Source organism: Thamnophis sirtalis, unplaced genomic scaffold, assembly GCF_051295495.1.
Source record: "Thamnophis sirtalis isolate CommonGarterSnake01/CBP01778 unplaced genomic scaffold, rThaSir2_p1.2 scaffold_5, whole genome shotgun sequence".
NCBI classification, from domain to species: Eukaryota; Metazoa; Chordata; class Lepidosauria; order Squamata; family Natricidae; genus Thamnophis; species Thamnophis sirtalis.
The window spans coordinates 101489520-101510801 of record NW_028261385.1 but is presented as its reverse complement, the minus strand read 5'-3'; the positions used below and the strand labels follow the sequence as shown (position 1 = coordinate 101510801).

At 35.9% G+C, this 21282-nt stretch overlaps 1 protein-coding gene across 15 annotated transcripts; it reads right to left on the bottom strand.

The window, feature by feature from the left end:
- Positions 1-4202: 4202 nt before the first annotated feature.
- On the bottom strand, positions 4203-20028 carry SLC25A51 (solute carrier family 25 member 51). 15 transcript variants are annotated; one of them, XR_015696760.1, is made up of 6 exons: positions 19845-20028; positions 17713-17786; positions 16472-16556; positions 15016-15073; positions 9319-13277; positions 4203-9148 (listed from the first exon to the last, which is right to left on the bottom strand). XR_015696760.1 is itself a non-coding variant. In XM_087716314.1 (6 exons), exons 5-6 carry the CDS (start codon positions 13238-13240, stop codon positions 12181-12183), a joined length of 762 nt encoding a protein of 253 aa, XP_087572440.1. In that variant the 5' UTR covers positions 13241-13277; positions 15016-15073; positions 16472-16556; positions 17713-17786; positions 19845-20028; the 3' UTR covers positions 4203-12180. The 15 variants fall into 15 exon arrangements, 13 of the variants coding, with proteins under 13 accessions (XP_087572440.1, XP_087572428.1, XP_087572432.1 ...); XR_015696759.1 differs by having other exon boundaries at positions 4203-9457; positions 9913-13277; XM_087716314.1 differs by having other exon boundaries at positions 4203-12332; positions 12631-13277.
- Positions 20029-21282: the final 1254 nt, after the last annotated feature.

Sequence of the window (21282 nt, the reverse complement as noted above, 5' to 3'; positions counted from 1 at the left end):
TCCTATCTGTTTGAACCATCTAAAACCCATCTGCATGACATTTTTTCTGTCTGGTGTCCTGGAAATTAACATGATTGCATGCCTAAATGATCATTTTTAAAAGAAAGTGATGTTTCCAGTAGAAGGACAAGTTTTATTTAGCAATTAGCTGCTCTGCTAGTTGTTCTGAAAATTATGCCAAATGCAGAATATATTTATAAAGCGGCTCAGAAAAATACCAAATTTGGGATAATATATGTCTATAAATGCTGTTCTGAAAAAAAATATGTGTTGGCTGATTCTCAGAATTATTAGTGTAGCCACTTTAATAAGAAACTTGTGGCATGTGGGATAGAATGTAGCTGTTGATCACCATATGCTCTGTAGATGATTTAATAGATTAACATAAATTACAAACAAGCCCAGAGCTACGCTGTCTGTAACATATCTAAAGTTAGACATAGGATGGAATGGCAGACAATACCTACACTTTTTGTCCTTCTGGTGATTCAATCTTCATTTAATATTGTTCATCATTAGAGTTGAATTTCTACCCATCTATTTTAATGACTAGAACGGTTTTCTTAATCCGAAGCCTGCTTAGCCACATGGTATATTTAAATGGTGCTATTGTGTATGTGAGAAAAAGGTAAACAAATATATTGTAGTTATGACATGAATACAATTTTCATTTAAAATTAAGTACAAATTAATTTTTGCTGGATGATCTGAATGAGCTAGATAATCAGTTCTTGAATTTTAAGACGAAACCAGATCTATAATCATTTTGCAGATCAAAGCTCTGTAGTTTGAGTCAAATCTTATTTTTTATTTTTAATGTATTTTTTCCTTAACATTTTTTAGAATATGTGCATTTTTGCTTAAATTTTATATATACCCCAAAGGCATTAAGAAAAAAAAAAGCTGAGCCAGAAAACCAAAAAAATAGAAAATGCCTGATTGTCAACTACTCTGCCTCTAATTGGGCTGCAGAGAGAAGTACTGTAGTCCATGACTTATCATATATAATTACTTTGTAAATATAAAAATATGTGGCTAGATCAATTATTGGAATAGGAAATGGAGAGCAGGTCCTTAAAACCTTGTTAAAATTTCAAATAAATGGCAAGCAAATAGGTAGACAGCAGAATCATACTTACTTTGATCCACCTAAACATTGAATGTTGGGGCACACTCTCCCTTCCCCCCAACCCCAAAATCTCTTTTAGGGTACACAATTAAACATTAATCTTTCTACAGCATCTAAACACTCTGATTACTGTATTCCTGCTTTTTTCTTTTGGAAGTTAAGCTGGGATAGAGGGAGAAATGTCTGTGTGCTTTTGTATATGTACTTGATTCCCTATCTTTTCTTTTTCCATTAGAGATCTTCCTGTACAGTTGCTTCATTTTAACATGAGTGTGTATAATTTTGGATGTCCAGTCAGTAATAATCTTCCAAGACTACATTTTGTGAGAACTGGCATGTTACCCAGGCTCTGAAAACATTATTCTTAAATTTTGTAACTAGTTATAATATTTAGAGTAAAGAGAGTTATTGTGCTTGGTTCAGCTTTTGAATTATATCTGTCAGAAATAAACCTAAGGCCTAATGAACTTACAGAATAAAAATAAGAGATTCTTGGAATGCCAAATTTTTTTAAAGCAGCAGGGTGATGCAAAGAAAAATTCCCTTAGTTCAGCTGCCAGAATTTGAATTCTGCTTATCTTTTATGCAGCATAAGGTTGCATAAAAGTGACTCCGGAGATTAAAAATAAATATTTTGGGGATAAAAGTGTAGCTCCTGTGTTTCAGCATGTTCCTATAAAACCGTGACTCACCCATGATGTAAGGTTCTTTGACTAGTCAGGAAAGTTTGAGAAAGTGAACTTCTGTATGTGCATATTGCACATGCACAAGCATAGTGCAACCTTTAAGTGCATAAGTTTCAGGTTGCACTGTTGAATTCTTACTTTAAAAAAATCAAGTTATTTGATGAAGGAAATTACTTCCTTTGATGTCCTTAATTGCTGTGATTTGGAGCAGTAGATGCATACATCTAAGACAGATGAATCTGAACTGATCTAGGTTTATATTGTCTTGATTTGTCAGCTTACATTTACCTTTTTTGAGTATAAGATTCATAGGATAAGAAACAGGGTTTCTTTAGAGTTCAAAAAGAGCAATGGTTTTCTGAAATGGAGAGTGCCTTTTTGCTAAAGTCAATCTTAGTACAGTTCTATTGACTTTAAATTACACTAAAATACTTTTTAAATTGGTGGTAAATGTCATCTCAAAATTCAATTCGTTGACTATGAGGATATGAATATACTTCAAAAAAGATGCTGTATTTGGAATGAAATAATGGCTGGCTAGATGATACTAACTTAAAGTACAATCATGGTAATAGAGTCTTCACTATTACTACCGGTAGCAAGAGTTGCTTGGCAAGTGGGGAACTATATAATGGAATGAATGAATGAATCATCGGTATGAATGAATCAATATGTTATGGTATCAAAAATTATCTTTCAAGCTTTATGTAATTTTCTTCCAGATAATGTTTCAGTAAGCTGGATTCTTAAAAGTATTTTTGTTTAGTCAGTTTATTTTGATAATGCAAAAGCTTCTGGCATGGTAATTTTTTACCTATTTATTCATTAAACTCAAATATTTTACAGTATAACTATAAACCCTGTCACACACCAACATTGACCAAGTAGTAAGAGTCTGCAACATGTGGAAAAGTATGCAAAGGGAACAAATACTTAGCATGTAGTCTGAGAGATTAAGTCTCTGGCATCTCCCTGTGGTAAATTGAGTGGCCAATAAATAAAGAGAAATAAAGAAGAGAGAGAGAAGAGAGGGAGAAAGAGAAAAGAAAGACATAGTCTGGCATCAGATTATGAATGGCTTCTGCCTTAATGAGGCAGAAGGCATGAATTAGATGTAAAAAAAAAAACCTACCCTGAACTGGATAGCTAATGAACGGGCTTGATACAAGGCTTTTTCAATCATTCCTATGGCTTTTGCAAGCTAAGTACCAAAACGCTAATTCCAGTCACTGAAAAGCAGCCCCCCCCCCCAACTCTAATACCATTTTCAAGCATATTTTTTGCAACCATAAGAACTAGAACATTTTCTTTAAAAACAAACAAACCCCAAGATGTTGGGATTTCCAGGAAGTATTTTGCACTTTCCCCAGTCCCTATAGAATTCTAACATGCAGCCATGAAGGTGATTTGGTGTTTGGATTACTCCAATCTAATTCTTCCTAAAGCTTTAAAAATCTTGAGTAGAAATGCAGAGAGTAATTGAACGTGGCTTGTATTTTTTAGTAGAGTTGAATTTATTGTATTACAATCATCAGTGTAAATTATATATTGCATTGCATTTTTTAAAACATCCTACCTCATATCATGCTTTTCTTTAAAATCAGCATACAGTACAGCAGTTCCTTTTCAAAATGCAGGAAGCCAGCAGTGCAAAGAGATTATTTTAGGCAACTGAGAATGGCCCCTTGAAGCAAAGCAAGGCTGTTCAATATTCTGCATGTAATACTACAACGCTGCTGTTTCCCCCAAATTTTGAGTCCGTCAGATGTGTTGGATTACAACCCCCATAATCCACAATCTCTGAGTTTTGTCTGTTTTTTTACACCACTGCTTTAATTACTGCTAGACATATTTAGTGCTTCAAACCCTTAATAAAATTATATACGATGCAAAACTTACTCTTAGTTTCAGAAATGTTCAGTGATTCACTGATCTTTCTGTCTCGTAGTTATCCTTAACATTTAGTGATGTTAAATTAGATAGTATGGCCACATGGCTTTTTAAAATGAAACATTTTTGAGTGGGAATGTTTCGAGCTTAGTTACTATTTTGGCTTAATGGAAATTAATATTTGATTTTATAAAATCCTAGTAACAATCTCTGTTCCTTAATAAGGGAAAAGTTGCCTGATTATAAAAATGCAGCACACATAAATTAACATTCTCATGCATGTCTTTTCAAAGATCTCCAGTAAACATTAGCTATAACTATAACTGATTTATACCATTTTTTCTCTTTACATTTATCATTTATTTCTATAAACATCTTTTACATCCGTTTGATTCTGATCAGAATATGTACTATGCCCATATATACTTTAAAATGAATAGCTTAATCCTATTTTTGTCCCATTGTATATTAAACTGTAGAAAGCATGACATATCAGCCAAAGCAGATACATTGTATTTATTGAGTTTGATACATTGATACAAAAACCTTATGAGTTTATCAAAACACTACTGATATGTACAATTGTAATTGTTGCAGAATGTACACTCAGTGCAGTAATATACATCAGATTTGAGAATGGATAAATCTGAGTACTGTATGTATAGGGGTAAAAAAGGTTTCTACCGATAAAACATTGCCACATAGATTGTGAAAAAGCTGGTCATGTTTCAGTGACATTGAAATCAGACTAGAATTTGTTGCACTGATTTCAAAAGGATGTAGGGCACATATTAAAAATGCCACTTATCCCAAGTTCAAAATTCGCATCGAAAACAATCAGCCATGGTTGGCAACATCACCTGAAAGACAGCTGGCCCAACAACATTGATCTTCTGGTAACAGTAAGAAAATGTCAGATCTTTGGGGATCAAAGTGTTGAAGCTTTATAATGTCTCTAAGGAACAAGAGTACGCAAATTCTTGAACATGCCCCAGAGTTAATTTCTTAGCATGCAAATTCATGTGAAAAGTATTCCTTAAAAATGAAACCAAGTGCTTTGACATTGTATACCAGCTATAGATGATCAGAATTGGAAGCCGTTACATATTTTGCATGTTTTTCTCTCAAATATTTTTATAGGCTGTCTCTGAACACCTGAATACTTTCTTTTCCCCTTTTTTTGCAATGAATGTCAGGGATCCGATTGGTTTTAGCTCTAAAGCATGGGGAAGGCTGAAATTCTAAATAAACATATTATGGAATAAACTGTTGGATGCTACTGAACACATTTCATGGACAGGATTTAATTGCAAAAGTTAGCAGATAATTTAATTAGTTCTGTAAAAAATATGATTTTAGCATTTTAAAGTTAGAATCACATTTCTACTTATATGGAAAATAGTTGCATAAAAATCTACCAGTTTCCAGCTTCAGTCTAAAAAGGGATTGGGTATGGCTTCCACATATGTATGAATTCTATATAATGGTTTTTGGAATTCCATATGTCCATGTATCAGACAGAGCTGAGCAACTGATTCTAGTTTGGAAGGGTGAACTTTCCTTCCTTTTAAAGATCATTGTGGAAAACCTGAGTGAAATTTAGAGATCACTACAATGGAGAATTAAGAGTGAAAAAATGAAAGTAAATGAATACAGTTGAAATGTACATTAATCTAAAGCCAGTTCTTTAAATAATTTGCATCCCATTTGTTAATAGCTTTGTTGTGTCAGCTTATTTGTAAACATATTTCCATCTTGTGCAAAAATATTTTTTTAAATATGGAAGTACAAATTTGTGCATGTAGAGTGCTTTGAAATTATTTCATAATAAAAGGTGTACATTTTAAATACATCTACAAGAACAGTCTAGGAAATGTATTTACTCTTACACGGGTGATGTAAATGTTTGAACAATTTCTCTTGCTTGCTTAATAAACACTTCACATTCATACTCTGAATTTGTTGCTCGTATTTCAGATTGTTGCTCTTCTTTTAGATACTTGAAACTAGTATCATTCAAAATTGTACTTAAATAATCCTCTTTAACATGTTTCAAATTTAAATGTTTCAATTGTAAATTGTTTCTAGTCTCATGCACCAGTGTGAAGGATTATGTATTTAACTCTCTTCTTCAGAAACTCAAATTCATCTGTTGTGTATACAGCTGGATTCACACATAGTATAAAACCATAGCATTTGTTTTGTTTTAGCTTAATATTGTGAATTCAATTATTCAAGCAATGATTAACCAATCACAGCTTACTGAAATGAGTGCTACTAAATGCGATCAGATTCCACTAAACTCTACAGAGGGTGTGATTCAGTTGCACAGTGACATCATTTCTTTTTTTAAAGAAAAAAATAGTGCTTTCCAGAAACCATTCTGATATCCCTGAATTGGGTAAGAAGTTAATACAAAAATGAGGAAGATGAAATTAGATAAAAGTATGTTCCCAAATAAACTTTCCTATAGAAAATCCTGTACTATTTTTGTATGTTGGGTAGAAAACATTAAAATAAAGTTGGATTTAATTGACATCTTTTTCTGGCCATTAAATCGTGTTTGTACTGTTGAATTCAATAAAAATGTATACAGAATTGGCTTCATGCTGTATCTAAGCACTACCTGGATCTAAATGCTTTGCTTTTTCCAAGGAACGCTAACATTAATTAGATGCTGCTAATGCTGTTATGAATAACCTAATTGTGCTGATTTAGGTTTTACTTCAGCTGCTTCTACTTGGATTCCAATTCAGCGGTGACTTTTGAACAAGAAAAGGAGCAATGGGCTAAAATAAATTGATCTGGTGTTAAATTGAAATTCAAGATAATTTTAAATCTTTTCCTCCTCCCAACCTGATTTAATCCAAGTTAATTGTATTTACCTTATTGCTTTGTGGTAAATGGTAAATTTATATTGTGGCTCTCCCTGGAAATATTCCACAACCTGTGCCTTACAATAGGCCTCTCAGACAGAGGCATCCTTGAAACATGTCCATACCAGCATTTGTGACCTCGATTTATGCCACAACTGAGCCCAAAATTTCCATTGCTAAGTGAGGCAATTGTTAAGTGAGTTGTGCCTTATGAACTTTTTGCCACTGTTAAGCGAATCACTGTAGTTAAGTCAATCATGTGGTTGCTAAGGAAATTTGGCTTCCCCATTGACTTTGCTTGTTGAAGCTGGCTGGAAAAGTTACAAACGGTGATGCTATGACCCCAGGACAGTACAACTCTCATAAATACATGCCAGTTGCCAAGTGCCCAAAGTTTAATCACATGACCATGGGGATGCTGCAACGGTTGTGAATGTGAAAACAGGTCATAAGTCGCTTTTTCCAGTGTCATTGTAACTTAGGTCACTAAACAAAAGGTGGTAAATTGAGGACTACCTGGAATATGATTCTGCTCTATTTCTGCATTTGTTTACATAAAAGATTTTCCTTATTGAGAGGGGATTCAGGCAGGGGGTATTTTCCTCCCCTCTCTAGTTTGAAACAATTCACACATGCCCAAATCCTGTTTATTGTCCTGAGTGACAGAATAAAAGAAATTTACTTTTCTCCTATGCTTATTTCGAGAGCCAAATTGGTGTCCATTCCTCAGAACTTCAATTATCCATGGAGAAGAAATTTTCAGCTAAAATCGAATTGGGAAGTTTTACAGGTAGTCCTCAATCATAATTGAAGCCAAAATTTATATTGCTAAGTGAGACAGTTAAATGAGCTATGCCCCATTTTATGACTTTTCTTGCCAGTTAGTTGAATCACTGCAGTTGTTAAGTGAATCTGGATTCCCCATTGATTTTGCTTGCCAGAAGGTTGCAAAAGGACGGTGCAAATGTCATAAATACCAGTTGAGGTCTGAATTTTGATCACATGACCATGGGGGTGTTGCACTGGTCGTTAACTCTGAAAAACGGTCATAATTTTTTTTTCAGTGCTGTTGTAACAGTCACTAAATGAATAGTTGTAAGTTAAAGACTACCTGTAGTTGGGCTTGGATTATAAGAGAATTAATCTTTTCTTTTTTACTAGTAAGATATTCATCCTTTGCTGATAAGGATAGTTGTCAAACAAAAACCATTTGTTCAGCAATGGTTTGTAGGGATCAAGTCTTTCTCTACTTTGTACAGAACTACAACACGCAAATGATAACATCTTTTTGTTGTTGCTTACTGTATTCCCTTGGCAGTGCCTTCCCAGCTCTTGGACAGGCTTAAATGTTAAATGTCGTACATGAGCAGATATAAGAGCTATAAAATAGGAATTTTCAAAAAACAATTCAGCCTGTGGAACTGGTTAGTTAAAAAAACAAAATTCCAGGAACTCTGATCAAGAGGCAATGCTCTAGTGATAACCGGCTGCACCTGAGTGAATTTGTGTATGGGCATGCACATGCTCTTAGCTTCCCGAAGAAGCCAAGGATTTTGTGGGAAACAATTTCAAAAACTCTGGTATAAAATTTAGTAGACTCTGTCACTCATTATACAGTCATTAACCTGGAAGGAAGTTAAATGATTGCAATGAGTTGGAAAGAGGCAGTAGAGGCAGGTTAGGAATCAGCAAAGGGGGTAGAGAGCAAATTTTATGCCAGTCTAGTTTTCTGCTCTCATGAATGGCTGAGTAATACTTTAACTCATCAGTGGGAAATGGTCCACAGATAGTAGATAAGCAGAGTTTGCTCTGTTCAATTAGCATGAAGATGAAGAACTATTCCTTCCCTTTGAGAGGTTTACAATATGTGTTATGTAGGCCTTTGGTAGTCTCATATGTTAACTGCACACTTCAGTTTTTAATGCTACACGCTCCCAGTCTAACCCCTTGCTTAGCGATCCAAAACTAGAGCATCTCCTGGAGATGGCCTTCCAGCCTCTGTTGAAATACTTCCAGGAAAAGAATGGCTACCATCTCTGGAGGCAGATTCTCCTATTGCTGAAGGTAGGAAATTTTTCCTGATGACCTATCAAAATCTGCTTTCTCATAATTAAAACCAATTTTGTGTCTATTTTCTGAAATAATGCTGAAGAAATCTACTCTGTCTTCTCCATGACTTCTCCATAAATAGATAGTCCTTGTTTAGTGATTGCCTCATACAGCAACCATTCAGTTAACAGTGAAGAAAAAGTAACTCTGTGTGATCAGTCCTCACATTTACAACCACCTTCTGTCTGTAATGCAAAGGAAACCTGAAGTAAAATCATCACTTCTGCTCAATGACCAAGTTGCCAAATCCAGATGTAGTCATTAAACAAGGATCACCTGTACTTGAACAAATAGCTATTTTATCTTCTCCAGGCTAAATATTTTGAGTGCTGCCAACTACGTTTTCCCTTCCAAGATTCTTAATATCTTATTTTCCTCAAAACTTCAACTTGTCAGGGTCCTTCCCAAAATGCCATGCTGAGAACTTGACTCCATGATCCAGATAGAGTCTTACCAACCTAAATAGAGAGGAACAATGAATTACTAACTTGACAATCTATTGTTGATGCAGGCTAGCACCATGTTGGCAGCTGCATCAGTGTTGGTTCATGCACCATTTGAGATTCACAAAGACACTTTTCGTTTGTGCTGTTGCATACCCTACACATACACTTTTGATTTTACTCACAAAAATGAAGGATTTTGCATTTGTCCTTGTTGAAACTGAAGTTGTTGGGATTTTCCTGAATCTTGATACTGGTTCCCAAGTTATTTGGTATATCACTCCTTTGTGTCATCTGCAAATCTGATAATCCTATTTTTGAAACCTTGTCAAAGCCAAGTATAGATAAGCATTACGAAGCTAAGCATTACAAAGCTAAGCATACGAACCCTCAAGTATACCAATGTAACATCTTCCAATGTAACTCAGAGCCAATGGCATACATTCTACACTTGTTAAGACAAAATAACATTCTATTTTTTTTATCCAACTATAACTTAATTAATTCGGGAATATTTTCCTGAAGACAATGCATTCTTGTTTGTTTTTAATTGGCTGGTTAAAAGGTAATCAGTAACTTTATTACTAACATTTCCATTTTACTGCTTAACTTTACCATCAGGTGATACTTAAAACCATGAATACAGAAGTAACCTATTCCACATAATGCTGAATTTAATCAGATGTTTAGAGCCATGCTAGTCTCTGTAGTTCATCTTAATGAGCAATTTAATACGTTTGTGTTGCTAGGAGAAACATTTTTTAAACAAAGTAACTTGCCTGAGCTTTACATGCAACTTGACATCCATAAAAGAGCAGATATATCCAAATTAAGACTATTAAGAAACAAGAAGGCAATATCAATACTCAACACTCATTTTCCTTTGACTTGATTAAATATTAAAGATTATTGTTAGGGTAGAGGAAGGTATTCCCCCCCCCCCTAGATGTTCATTGGTCTCCACAGAATGTTTTGGATGGTTGCATGAATGGGTAGAACGGATATGACACATACACAGCCAACACACACACATCACCATTCATATAACCACATCTCTCCACTAGAAGCGTAATAGTCATGGGATAGTCTTGCAATCCTGCTATTTTAAGTATGACTTCATTATGTTCTTTGCAGCTCCACTGAAGGTGATTGTTCTGTTGGGTTGGTCAGAAAGACTGGCCTATGACCCCAGCCATACAAAGTGGGCAGAAAATGACTATGGCATGCCTACTAATATTCCCAGTCTTTATGGTCAGGGAAAAACAAAACACTATTACAGAATATTCATTTCAGGAAACTGGATTTACTTGTGTTTATTCCACCAAAGGAAATTACCCCCCCCCCCCAATCCCTCTGGCAGAATTATATTTTACCAGTTAAACATTCAACATTTTGTTTATGTATATATATATATATATCTATATCTATAATTACAACATTTAAAATAGTAAGCATTCTTTCATTTTGTGCTTGGCAATCCAACTGTGAAGCTAAGTATCTTGAGCATCAAGAAATCTAGAAGATCAATTAATATTTGATTTGGGGCATTCTTGTAGGGGGAGAAACAAAAAGGCAAAATAAACTAAGAGCCCTACCACCTCAAACCTACTGTTATCTAAATTTTAATAAAATAATTCTAACACTTGGAGGATAATCAACAGAATTTGGGAGAGCTTTCCTATAAATATAAATAGGAAATATTACCACGTATTCACACAAAATCTTCCAGCCAAAATAATTATTTTGGCTGAATTTCCTCTTCCTAACTCACTCATTGCTTACTATTTTGTACACTTGTATGTTCATTGGCATGATTAATAATTCACAGAAGCCCTATGTAATATTTGCAGATACTTTTTTGTCTTCTTTTTTAATATATGCATGGTCCTTCACACGAGTTCATAGAGAGAATGGCCAGGCTATATATAAAGGAGGGATTTAGGCAATTTTGTCACTTATTAAAAGTGGATGGATGAATCTCTTATGCCAGAGTTTCTTCTATGAAGACAAATCTACATTAAAGGAAAAGCAAAGGGCAAGCCAGTCTTTTGCAACTCATATATCGTCAGCCTAAACACTCCTGAATGGTATGTGAAATAGCTCTGTAATTTCTTTTCCAACAGAGTAAAATACTGTGAAAAATGGCAATAAACATTTCATTTTGGTGTGCAAGAATTCTGCTTCACTAGACCTTAGGTTTATGTAGAGTATAACTCACTCAATCATTTGTACTGTACCAGTAAATAGTACCTGGAATTTTATCCTGTTTACGTTTGGCTAGTTTATCAAATTTGTACCAAACTTCCTAAACTTGAAAAGAGTGTATATGTGCGTGTATATGTGTATAAAAGAAACCACCACCCTGGATTAGAGTATTTCACCAAAATTAATAATTTAAATACCTAATTGACATTGAAAAATTCAGTGACGGTGCAAGATAAAGAATATTTTAAAGCTTTTCAGTGCTTTTCTCACTCTTTCCTCCATAGTCAACACCCACTATTTAATAGTAGAGATACATCCACCAGTTTCTAAAATTTAATACTAATTTTAACCAGATGTCATTTGCATCAGAAGTGCTCCAAAACTACATGGAACCTGTTTTAGAACAATAGTTTTCTCTTCTACATTTGGCAGTTCTTTTCAAAGTACAATAATATTCATCATCAACAACATAAAAAAAAAACCAAGAGGGGGAACATGAAGCTTCATGGAAACTCAAGGTCCACTTATTACAAAAAAAAATATGCTACCATTTGTTACAAATGGTCAAGCAACAACTTAAATATCAGGTTTTTTTGCTCTGCTATTTTCTATGAAGTGCATTCTTTGGATCACCAGGAGTGTTGGTTGAATAAAGCGAAAGGTGATCTGGAGCAAATTTTCATAGGCCAGCATGAAATTTTATTTATTATGCTTTGAGTGAATCAGCCCGCTGGCTTTATATTTCAGGAAACGTCTCAGTTAATTGTTTTAGTCATACAGCTGCCACACCCATAGATTGGAAGGCCAAGAACAAGACTGAATACAATTATATTTTGAACTAGTTAGGCACTGTTTAAATAGCTAATATCCATACCAACTGAAACCACCACTTGTCGGCAATTCAGTTTCTTGAATGTTATGGAGTCATAGATACTTGCAAGTGTTTTCCCATTATATCCTGGAAACTGACAGCTCAGGATTGTCCGATGCTCAACTGAAGAAGAAAAAATTAATAATCAATTATAGTAATTTAAGCAAGAATTCATAAGTTGCGTTAATTATTCCCCAAGAAATCAGGGACCGGTGATAATTTAGATGGGCCCCTCGGAAGAGATGCGTCAGTTTCCTGTCACGCTCCAGCCAAATCTTCATAAAGACTGTGGAAAAAGACTGGAATTCCCCACCAATCTGTGACTGCATGCGGGCTTTGACAACATTCACAGGGAAAAACAGAAACCCCAACATAGCACCCAATACCCCGCCACATATAAAATCATTGATCAGATGAGTACTGTAAGTTGTTGCTTCTGGCAGGCACTGCTTGATGGGCCCTCGCAGGCCAAAAAAGAGAGCATTGCTAGGACCGTTCCGAAGTAGGATTGGCACCAAGCCCCGATAATATTCCCTGGCCCCATGCTCTCGAAGAACTCTGAATGCTTGGTAGGTGTTTGTAAATTTATCATGATGTTTGTAGTCCTGCAGAAGTGTCTGCACACGCTCAAAAGGGGTCAAGCCAGCTTCTGTGGTCCCAGCAAGCACAGCTGCTAAGCTCCGGGCAAAGATTTCAGGCGTACTTATGTGTCTGAGGAGCACAGAAGACAAATCTTCATATAGGCCAAACATCAATGCCAAGGTTGTGCTCTTCTGCATCAGCGGAGGAAGGATACCTCGGTACAAATTTCTGATTCCATCTTTCTGAAGCTGACATATTGCATCTCTGGTTCGTACCCCATACAGCTGTTGACGAAAGAGGACTTTCTGGATTGGGAAAGTTATTGCAATGTTTGTAATGGCTGCACAATAACCACATAAGTAATGTTTGCCTGAGTTAACTTTTACAATGCGATTAGCAGTTTGATCTGCCTTTGCCTTGTTAAGCAAAATGTCTTCTGAATCCGCCATGCTGCTTGTTGTGTTCTCACATAGGTATTCTCTTCTCCTATAAGAAGTAAAGGTGATTGAACAAAGCCAAAATCTACTTGCCATCATTTCAGGTTAAAAAAATAACCACATTAAGAGGTTTAACTCACCTCTTCATTAATTTTCTGAAAGGTCTCTATGTTTTATGCTAAATTTCAGGGAACATCCTACTTCAAAAGTACTAAGAGTATGTTTTCAACTTCTGCTTTCCTTGTAATAAAGCACTGTGAAAATATTTTCATAGATTGTATTATAAGAGATTTGAAAATATTTAATTTCCAGGATCTCAGCCAACCAACTGATAATACACTCCTTCCCAAGGGACGTACCGTTTCTCTTAGTTGAGTGTCTTCTCAACTGAATTAATACTAAGACAATATCTTACATATAATGCATATCAGCATTTTACAATATATCTCATTCCAGCAGCAGGTCCCCTGTTCCAGGGGTGAAATTCAGCAGGTTCTGACTGATTCTGGAGAACCGGTAGCAGAAATTTTGAGTAGTTCAGAGAACCAACAAATACCACTTCTGGCTGGCCCCAGAGAGGGGTGGGAATGGAGATTTTGCAATATCTTTCCCTCAGGAGTGGGGAGGGAATGGGGATTTTGCAGTATCCTTCCACTGTAATGCCCACCAAGCCACGCCCACAGAACCAGTAATAAAAAAAAAAGAATTTCGCCACTGCCCTGTTCCCTTTAGTAATAAATTAATTTCTTTTGACTTCCAAGGGCTACAGGTACCTTCCTCTTCTAGCCTGCCCCTTAGATTCAAATAAAATAACAGATGCAGAGACACACTTGAGATTTCCAACATCTTAAAAAAATTAACCAGCTTAAAGAAGAACTATTTTTCTCCAATTAATGAAGAATGAAAAAACAGCAAGCCAAATAAAAAAATAAAAATAAGGGCCTAATGTTCTTCAGCTTGCTTTTGTTTTGCCTTATTAAAACTTTTTTTCCTTGTTTGTCAACTTATTTTATCCAGTCAAATACATTATACTAAAATTTGATTTAGCAATAGCTAGTGACTAAGTCTGCATTTATTTAAATTTGCCAAATACATATTTCTTATCTCATTTTTTTCCTGTCTATCCTAATTCCTTACTTTTATTTTATTTTTTATGTGTCCCTAAGCCAGTTTTGACTCCTGGCAAACTGCATGAAATAGTCCCAGCAGTTTTCTTGGCAAGGTTTTTCAGAAGTGATTTGATATTGTCTTTCTCCTAGGGCTGTGAGATATTGGCCCAAAGTCACCTAGTTAGCTTTGTGCTTAACGTGGAACTAGTGCCCAATTTCTAGTCTGGTGTTTTAATCACTACACAAAACTGGACCATTAATACTTATTATAAGGGTGTATAAAAATTGCTTTTTAAAAAAAATAAAAAAATGGATTTTATTTAAATCAGAATTTTTTTTATTTTTATCAAATTTATTTTAATAAAATGCTTTTGGAGTAAATATCTATCTAAAGATAGTCCATTTTCCATTTAAGATACATTACTAATTTAGTTTATTCAGAAATGGAGCTTAGTTAGGCTGCATATTCTACAATATTTACATTTTTGGTAAACTCATTCAATGAATGCTGCAAGCTAAATGGGAAACCTTCATTTTGTTTGCAAATAATAATATTAAAGATTCTAACTACCAGCAAGAATGAGTCTTTACATTTAAAGAGCACCTGTCATTTCAGATCCATCATAGCAGTGCCTGTTAGCAGGCATCCAGTCACCTGCTGCCTGCCACATCCCTCACCTTATTGTGTCACTGCCGCATCACCAGGCATCCCATTAAAGTGAATGAGGAAGAGCCGCTGTGGGAAAGAAATAACAGTTGCTCTTTAAAAATTATGACTTAAATTGAGTTCATTTAAATGAAATCCACCCTCCTTATTGTTCAATGTAAAAGAAGGGAGTAAAGTCAGTTAGTCCAATGGAGAAATAGATATCATGCACAGCCTTTAAAGGGGAAAAATCCACATCTTGCTTTTGGGGGGGGGGGCACTATCTTTTTGCACTTCACTCAGCTAAACAAATAGATAAATTGCTTCAAATCTTCTCTTGTTCTCAGTTTCATTTTCTGGTTTTCCTTTCCCAACCTTGAGTAAATACCCATCCTTTTCTTTAAAGAAATATCACTTTCAAAAAGAAAGAAGAATGTAGACATCTTAAATTCTAACCACCATGGTCAAAAGAGAACGGAGACCCTTTAGTTGCAGAGAAATGCTCCTCCCACTAAGGCACCTATAGAGCCGAGGTGGCGCAGTGGGTAGAGTGTAGTACTGCAGGCCACTTTAGCTGACTGTTATCTGCAGTTCAGCGGTTCAAATCTCACCGGCTCAGGGTTGACTCAGCCTTCCATTCTTTTGAGGTGGGTAAAATGAGGACCCAGATTGTGGGGGCGATATGCTGACTCTGTAAACCGCTTAGAGAGGGCTGAAAGCCCTATGAAGCGGTATATAAGTCTAACTGTTATTGCCCTGATTAGTAATAAGTAGAGGGGCAGTCTCAACTACTACGTGTTTTCTACTCATTGTTTAGCAATTATATTTAGCAATTATATATGGACCAATCAAGAAGAGAAACACTGGTATTTTTAGTGTTCTGAGTATGAAAGTATTCCTACTACAACTTTCTGCAATGGTGAAGCCAGTTAATAATAATATGCTGTATTACAATATTATGAAAATTAACAAACATTTGCTGGTTGGTCTGCTTATTGCAAAAATGAGGACTGTTTCAGTGTACGACCATTGAGAAACTGCAGTTAAATACAGAACATAACTGGAGAGGCGATATCATTGACAACATATACTGTAATACCTAATGGAATAAATTCCTTGAAGTTTATTTCTGAGATCAATTTGAAATGCTATCCTCTTCTTTTAAAACCCAATCCAACGTAGGTCCTGGGCATTTTAAGGAATCTCAGCTTTCCTTATATTCTCCATTTTCTTCTAATGAGGCAAGGCATGACATTAATATGTGGACCTTTTCTAATGTGACATCTTAAGGAGCTCAACTGGAGCCTACATTTATTTTTCCCCACTGCCAGACAAAGACTGTTTTGTCTTTCTATATGTTATCTATATAGCTTTATCATCTGCAATATCAATGAATAAAACTGTCGTGGTAACCAGGTATTTATATCTGGCAAAGAAAACTGGACTATGCAGTAGTCTGAAGTTCAAAGCTTTTTATGGCTGAATTACCTTTATTTTCTTTATTAAGTAATTAACATTTGTTGCATAAGTCTGCTACTGATCTGCCTGTAGATTTGCCTTTCCAGCCACATTCCTGTTTGAGCAAGAGCAGGTCATTAGCAATCATTTTAAATCTTCCTCTTATATTTCTTTTTTACCCAGGTGTTACTTATTTCTTCATGTTTTCATTTTTGAATTCTGAATGGAATTGCCCTGAAGCTTTCTCCCTCTCTCATTCCCTAATTTCAACTCAACAAGAAAACAGAAAACAGAAGTTTTATCCCATGTCAATTTATCACTAGAAGAGGCTAATTTAGGAAGAATAAAAAGATAATGGGAATGGGAATATTTTATTGCGAATGAACCCAGAATTGGAAGCTAGCAAAATACAAGGCTGAATTTTGAAAAGGATTAAATTCCATCCTTTAGCTCCATACATTACTCTTAACAGGAAGGATGGAATGAGCTGAAGTTCCAGAAACAAGTACAGATGGAGTACAATGCTCTCTGTTCTATTAATTTTTTTCCCTTTAATTTTGTACTTTCTTAGAAGACACTCCATATCCTATATAGAATATTTTACTGTTCTATCGTATTAAGGCAATATAGAAATCAAATATATGTAAAAGATTAGATATTACTTCCAGCAATAATCTACCAACTAAACACAAAAAAATGAACGGTGAAATACAATTGTTTTAGTGAGACGGCGTTATTCTAACTATACTGAAGATTATCAAAATACAGTAGTAATTTATCCCTATGTTGATAAATTAGCAATAGAGGGGGAAAAATGAACCTACTAATATATAGCCAAATTCAGATAACACAATGTCTCATTCCTCAGCATAATGTGGACTGCATTCATGTGACGAATATAAAGAACAGTGGAGACTTTACTAAGATTTACGCCTGCTAGTTAAGGGCAGGACAATATTAAAACTTGTTCTCAACACACCAGGGGCACATATTCATTAAGAGCTGCTGTAGTCTGCATATTAGTTTATCCAAGCTGCTTTCTCAGGCAGCATCCCCTGCCAAGATGTGATAATAATAGCTTAAGTTATCAAAATTGTTTCTACTTGTACACATGAGGGGGGAAGAAGTTACTTGTTTTTTGTGTTGTTGTTTTTTTAACTTTAATTTTAATCTTAATAAAAATTATATGGAAATAAAAGTGTGATAATAATCTACATTGGGGTGTTAACTTTATTATAAGGAAACCATCATAGTGAAAATGAGATAATTACCTTTCCTATATGATACAAAACAAGGTTTTTTCTGTATAAGTAGCATTCTAGAGCAAGTCTTCAAACTGTTCTGCCTAAAAAGGAATCAATAGTCTTGTTTTATTTGGCTGCAAAAATTCAGTTGGTGAGAAGATGGCAGCAAAGACATAGAAAATTAGCTCTACTGCTGTCTAGTGCTCATTATGATTTGTTTATTTAAAGAATATTTGATACTTTAGCATTTGTCTGAATTTACTCAATTCACCATCCGTATTCATAAAATATTCTATCAGCTTCTCTACAGCCACTATGCTAAACCTTCCCTGCTATTTGGGTGGGGAAAAACTTCCTGTAACCTTCTTCTTGAGCATGATGAAATAAAGATTTTTCATGAGTACACTGGTAGTCATAATACAGAACCCCAAATCACATATTTTTACAATTTGAAGAGGTTTTAAATGCTACATAATTAAATAGTATTCCAATTACACCATTATTTACCTAAGGCCATCCAGCCTCTGCAATCAAGCTGATAATGAAAAAAAATTTATCTAACATTTAGCTAAAGTTTTTCCTTGCTTTTTGCACCCATTACTTATATTCTATCATAATAATATTGGCTTCCCACTATACATCCTTTCGGGTATAAACTCATGATAAGCAAGTAGAGAAACACTTGCTATTTTGTTTTCATCCATGTGTTTGACAAACATGATTCTTGATGCAAATTTAAAGTAAATGCTGTTATTTGCTATTTATTTGTTATGGTTCACTTAAACTGTACAAGCTTTATATTTCAAATATAAGCTATATATATATATATATATATATATATATATATATATATATATATATATATATATATATATATATATATATATATATATATATATATATATATATATATATATATATATATATATATATTTAGAAAGACCCTTGAATTCTAGGAATTTCAAAAATATGCTCAGTCACTGCAATACTATAAAGTAACTCAGTAACATAATCTCAGTATTGTAAAGAGGAAGTACATATGATTTGCCCATGAAATTTGCCCATGATCTGCCCATAAACTTAACTCCACACAGCTTAAAATTAGAAGTATTATATTGTACAACTATTAGTACCCTCCCCCAAACAAAAATATTAATATTTCAAACTTTATGTTAGAACTACACTTCTATTTAGCCTATATATATCAATATAAAACCAGAAGAAACTCTGAGATGTTGCATATTTTTGCAAATTTGGAATTGGTGTAATATAATATTCTTTTGGGATGCAAATGTGCAATTTCTTTCATAGCCATCGCACTTTTGTATTACAGCATCCAATTCACTACATATAATAGGCTCTATAGTGCAAACGAAAGTGAAAATCCCTACTATAAACAATCCTCAGCAATTCAACACTTAGCATGGTAAATATATATCAAATTACCAGTTGTACACCAGGAAAAAGATTTTTTAAAATGTTTATGCTTATTAACTTACTAATGGGTGCTTATTAGCATTATTACATGCTTATTAACGGGTGGAGACTGTAAGGCTAAGATCCCATACACATTATGCATTATGCACATACATTTACGCACATATTTTGGGCTCATGTATGAAGCATTTTGAAACTGAATCGAAATGCATTTGATTTTGTCCCTGCAAATTTTGGGGGCGCCGTTTTGGAAGCTCAGCAACGGTGTATCCCGCGATTTCTACAAAATTAATTTCCTATCACAGGGAAATTGAGTAAATGTTTCCAGGGACGGGTTGTTAAATCTGTCTGCCGTGCTTTCCAGAGTAAGACGGGCGGCCAGGTTCATCCCATTTTTAGCCTACACCGTCTTTCCACACCCAAGAGAAGCAATTCAGGGCAGCAAAAAATAATAATGCAATAAATAAAATAAAGCGAGATACCACTATAAAAGGCGGGATGCAATCCTGTTTGGGGGAGTCAATATATTAACAGAGTCTGGGATTGGTTAACCAGAAACGCCCTTATCCTCCTCGCCCTGCCTTTGCCCCGAGGTCAGCCGCGAGCACCTGCGGCACAGCCCGGCCCGCCGCCGCCGCTCCTTTCCTTCCCCTCCATATCTCCATTTTGCCCGCCTGCATGCTCGCCTGGCGTCTTTTCTTCTCCTTCCGCCACCTCCTCACCTCAGCTACTCCTCACCAATCCCCGCCAATTCACTGACCCGCGCGCCGCGGGATTCCTTCATGGCGGCGGAGGCATCGCTGCTCTTCACCCGCACGTTACAACTAGCCCCTGAGCGACGCGCAGCGGCCTGAAAGTGACAGGAGAAGCCCCCGGGCCGACCGGGGCAAAAAAAATCAGCCCCTTTCGCCACGCCCTCCCCGCGCGCCGCAGAGAGACGAATGACGCCACCAAACGAAGGGGGCACGTGTCCGGCGTCATCCAATCTCTCGCTCGCCTTCCGCGGAAAGGCCGGGTCGCATTGGGCGTTAGCGCTTCAAGCAAGCTTCAAGTGGAGGAAGAAGAGGCGGGCTGGGCTGCTTTCTTCTTTCAGGAAAGAGGCGGGCGGGCTGGGTCGGGGCCGCTCTAGCGAATGTCTTGGCTGTATAAGGGGAGGGAGGGAAGGGCTTCCTGTTTTGCCTGATTGGAGGAGGAGACGGCGGCGTTTGAGGCGAATTATGTATTCATTAAAGGCGAATACAGAAAATTCAGGCGGCTATTTCGCCGGGTCTCACCAGTTCTATCCCTGAGAAGGATGGAGGGGATGGTGGTGGTAATAGTGACAGTATAGGACCGGTATCCCCAGTGATCAATATCGACCTCCCAACAGTCAATAAAGGGCTGGGAGACAAAAGAGAGTAGGGATCAGTAAATGATAAACCGTCATTAGATCAGTTAATGTGGGTCTGTAAAACTCCACTCCAGTCGTTGCAATCTTGAAAACAGTCCATCATTTTATTTTATTTATTTATTTTATTTGTCAATCATTTACAAGATAATAGGTATAAGAATAAACATGAGTATGAATGAAATGAGTACGAATAAATGGGGGCAGTAGGACAGGGACGGTACGGTAGGTGCGATGTTCAGACTGGATTTGGCATTTTTAATCCACCTGTCCTATCCAATCCTTCCCAAGGATTTGGGATAGGCAGATGTGGGTGTTTTATGGTGTTAGATGTGCATCATCGGAGGATATAAGCTGTTCTGAGTGAAGCTGCCCTTTTGCAGTTGACTGATGGTGGATTTGTCAATGCCAATGGGCGATCTGTGTTCAAGTGGTGTTCTAGTTGTTTTGGAGATGCACTCATGACGCCACCTTTGCTTTCTTTTTTCAGTTGTTCTATAGTTCTATTTGCAGGTCTTTGTATTTTGCTATCTTCTCCAAGTTCTTTCTCTTCTCTTCTGCCGCCTCCAGGCATTGCCACATTCACTAGCCAGATTTTTTAAATTATTATTTGTAGTACTGTTAAATTTATTGAATTATTTATTAAATATAATATTTGAGTGTCGATGAACAGTCTAAAGCTTCATGAAGGGTTGGATGAGCTTAAGAGTTTGGGGTCTCCTGTTAATAAGTGGATATAGCGTTAACTGGTTAGCTTCTTAAAAGGCTGTTTG

Coding starts and splice junctions, on each gene's coding strand:
- SLC25A51 (XM_087716302.1), bottom strand. CDS start 13,240: ATGGCGGATTCAGAAGACATTTTGCTTAACAAGGCAAAGGCAGATCAA.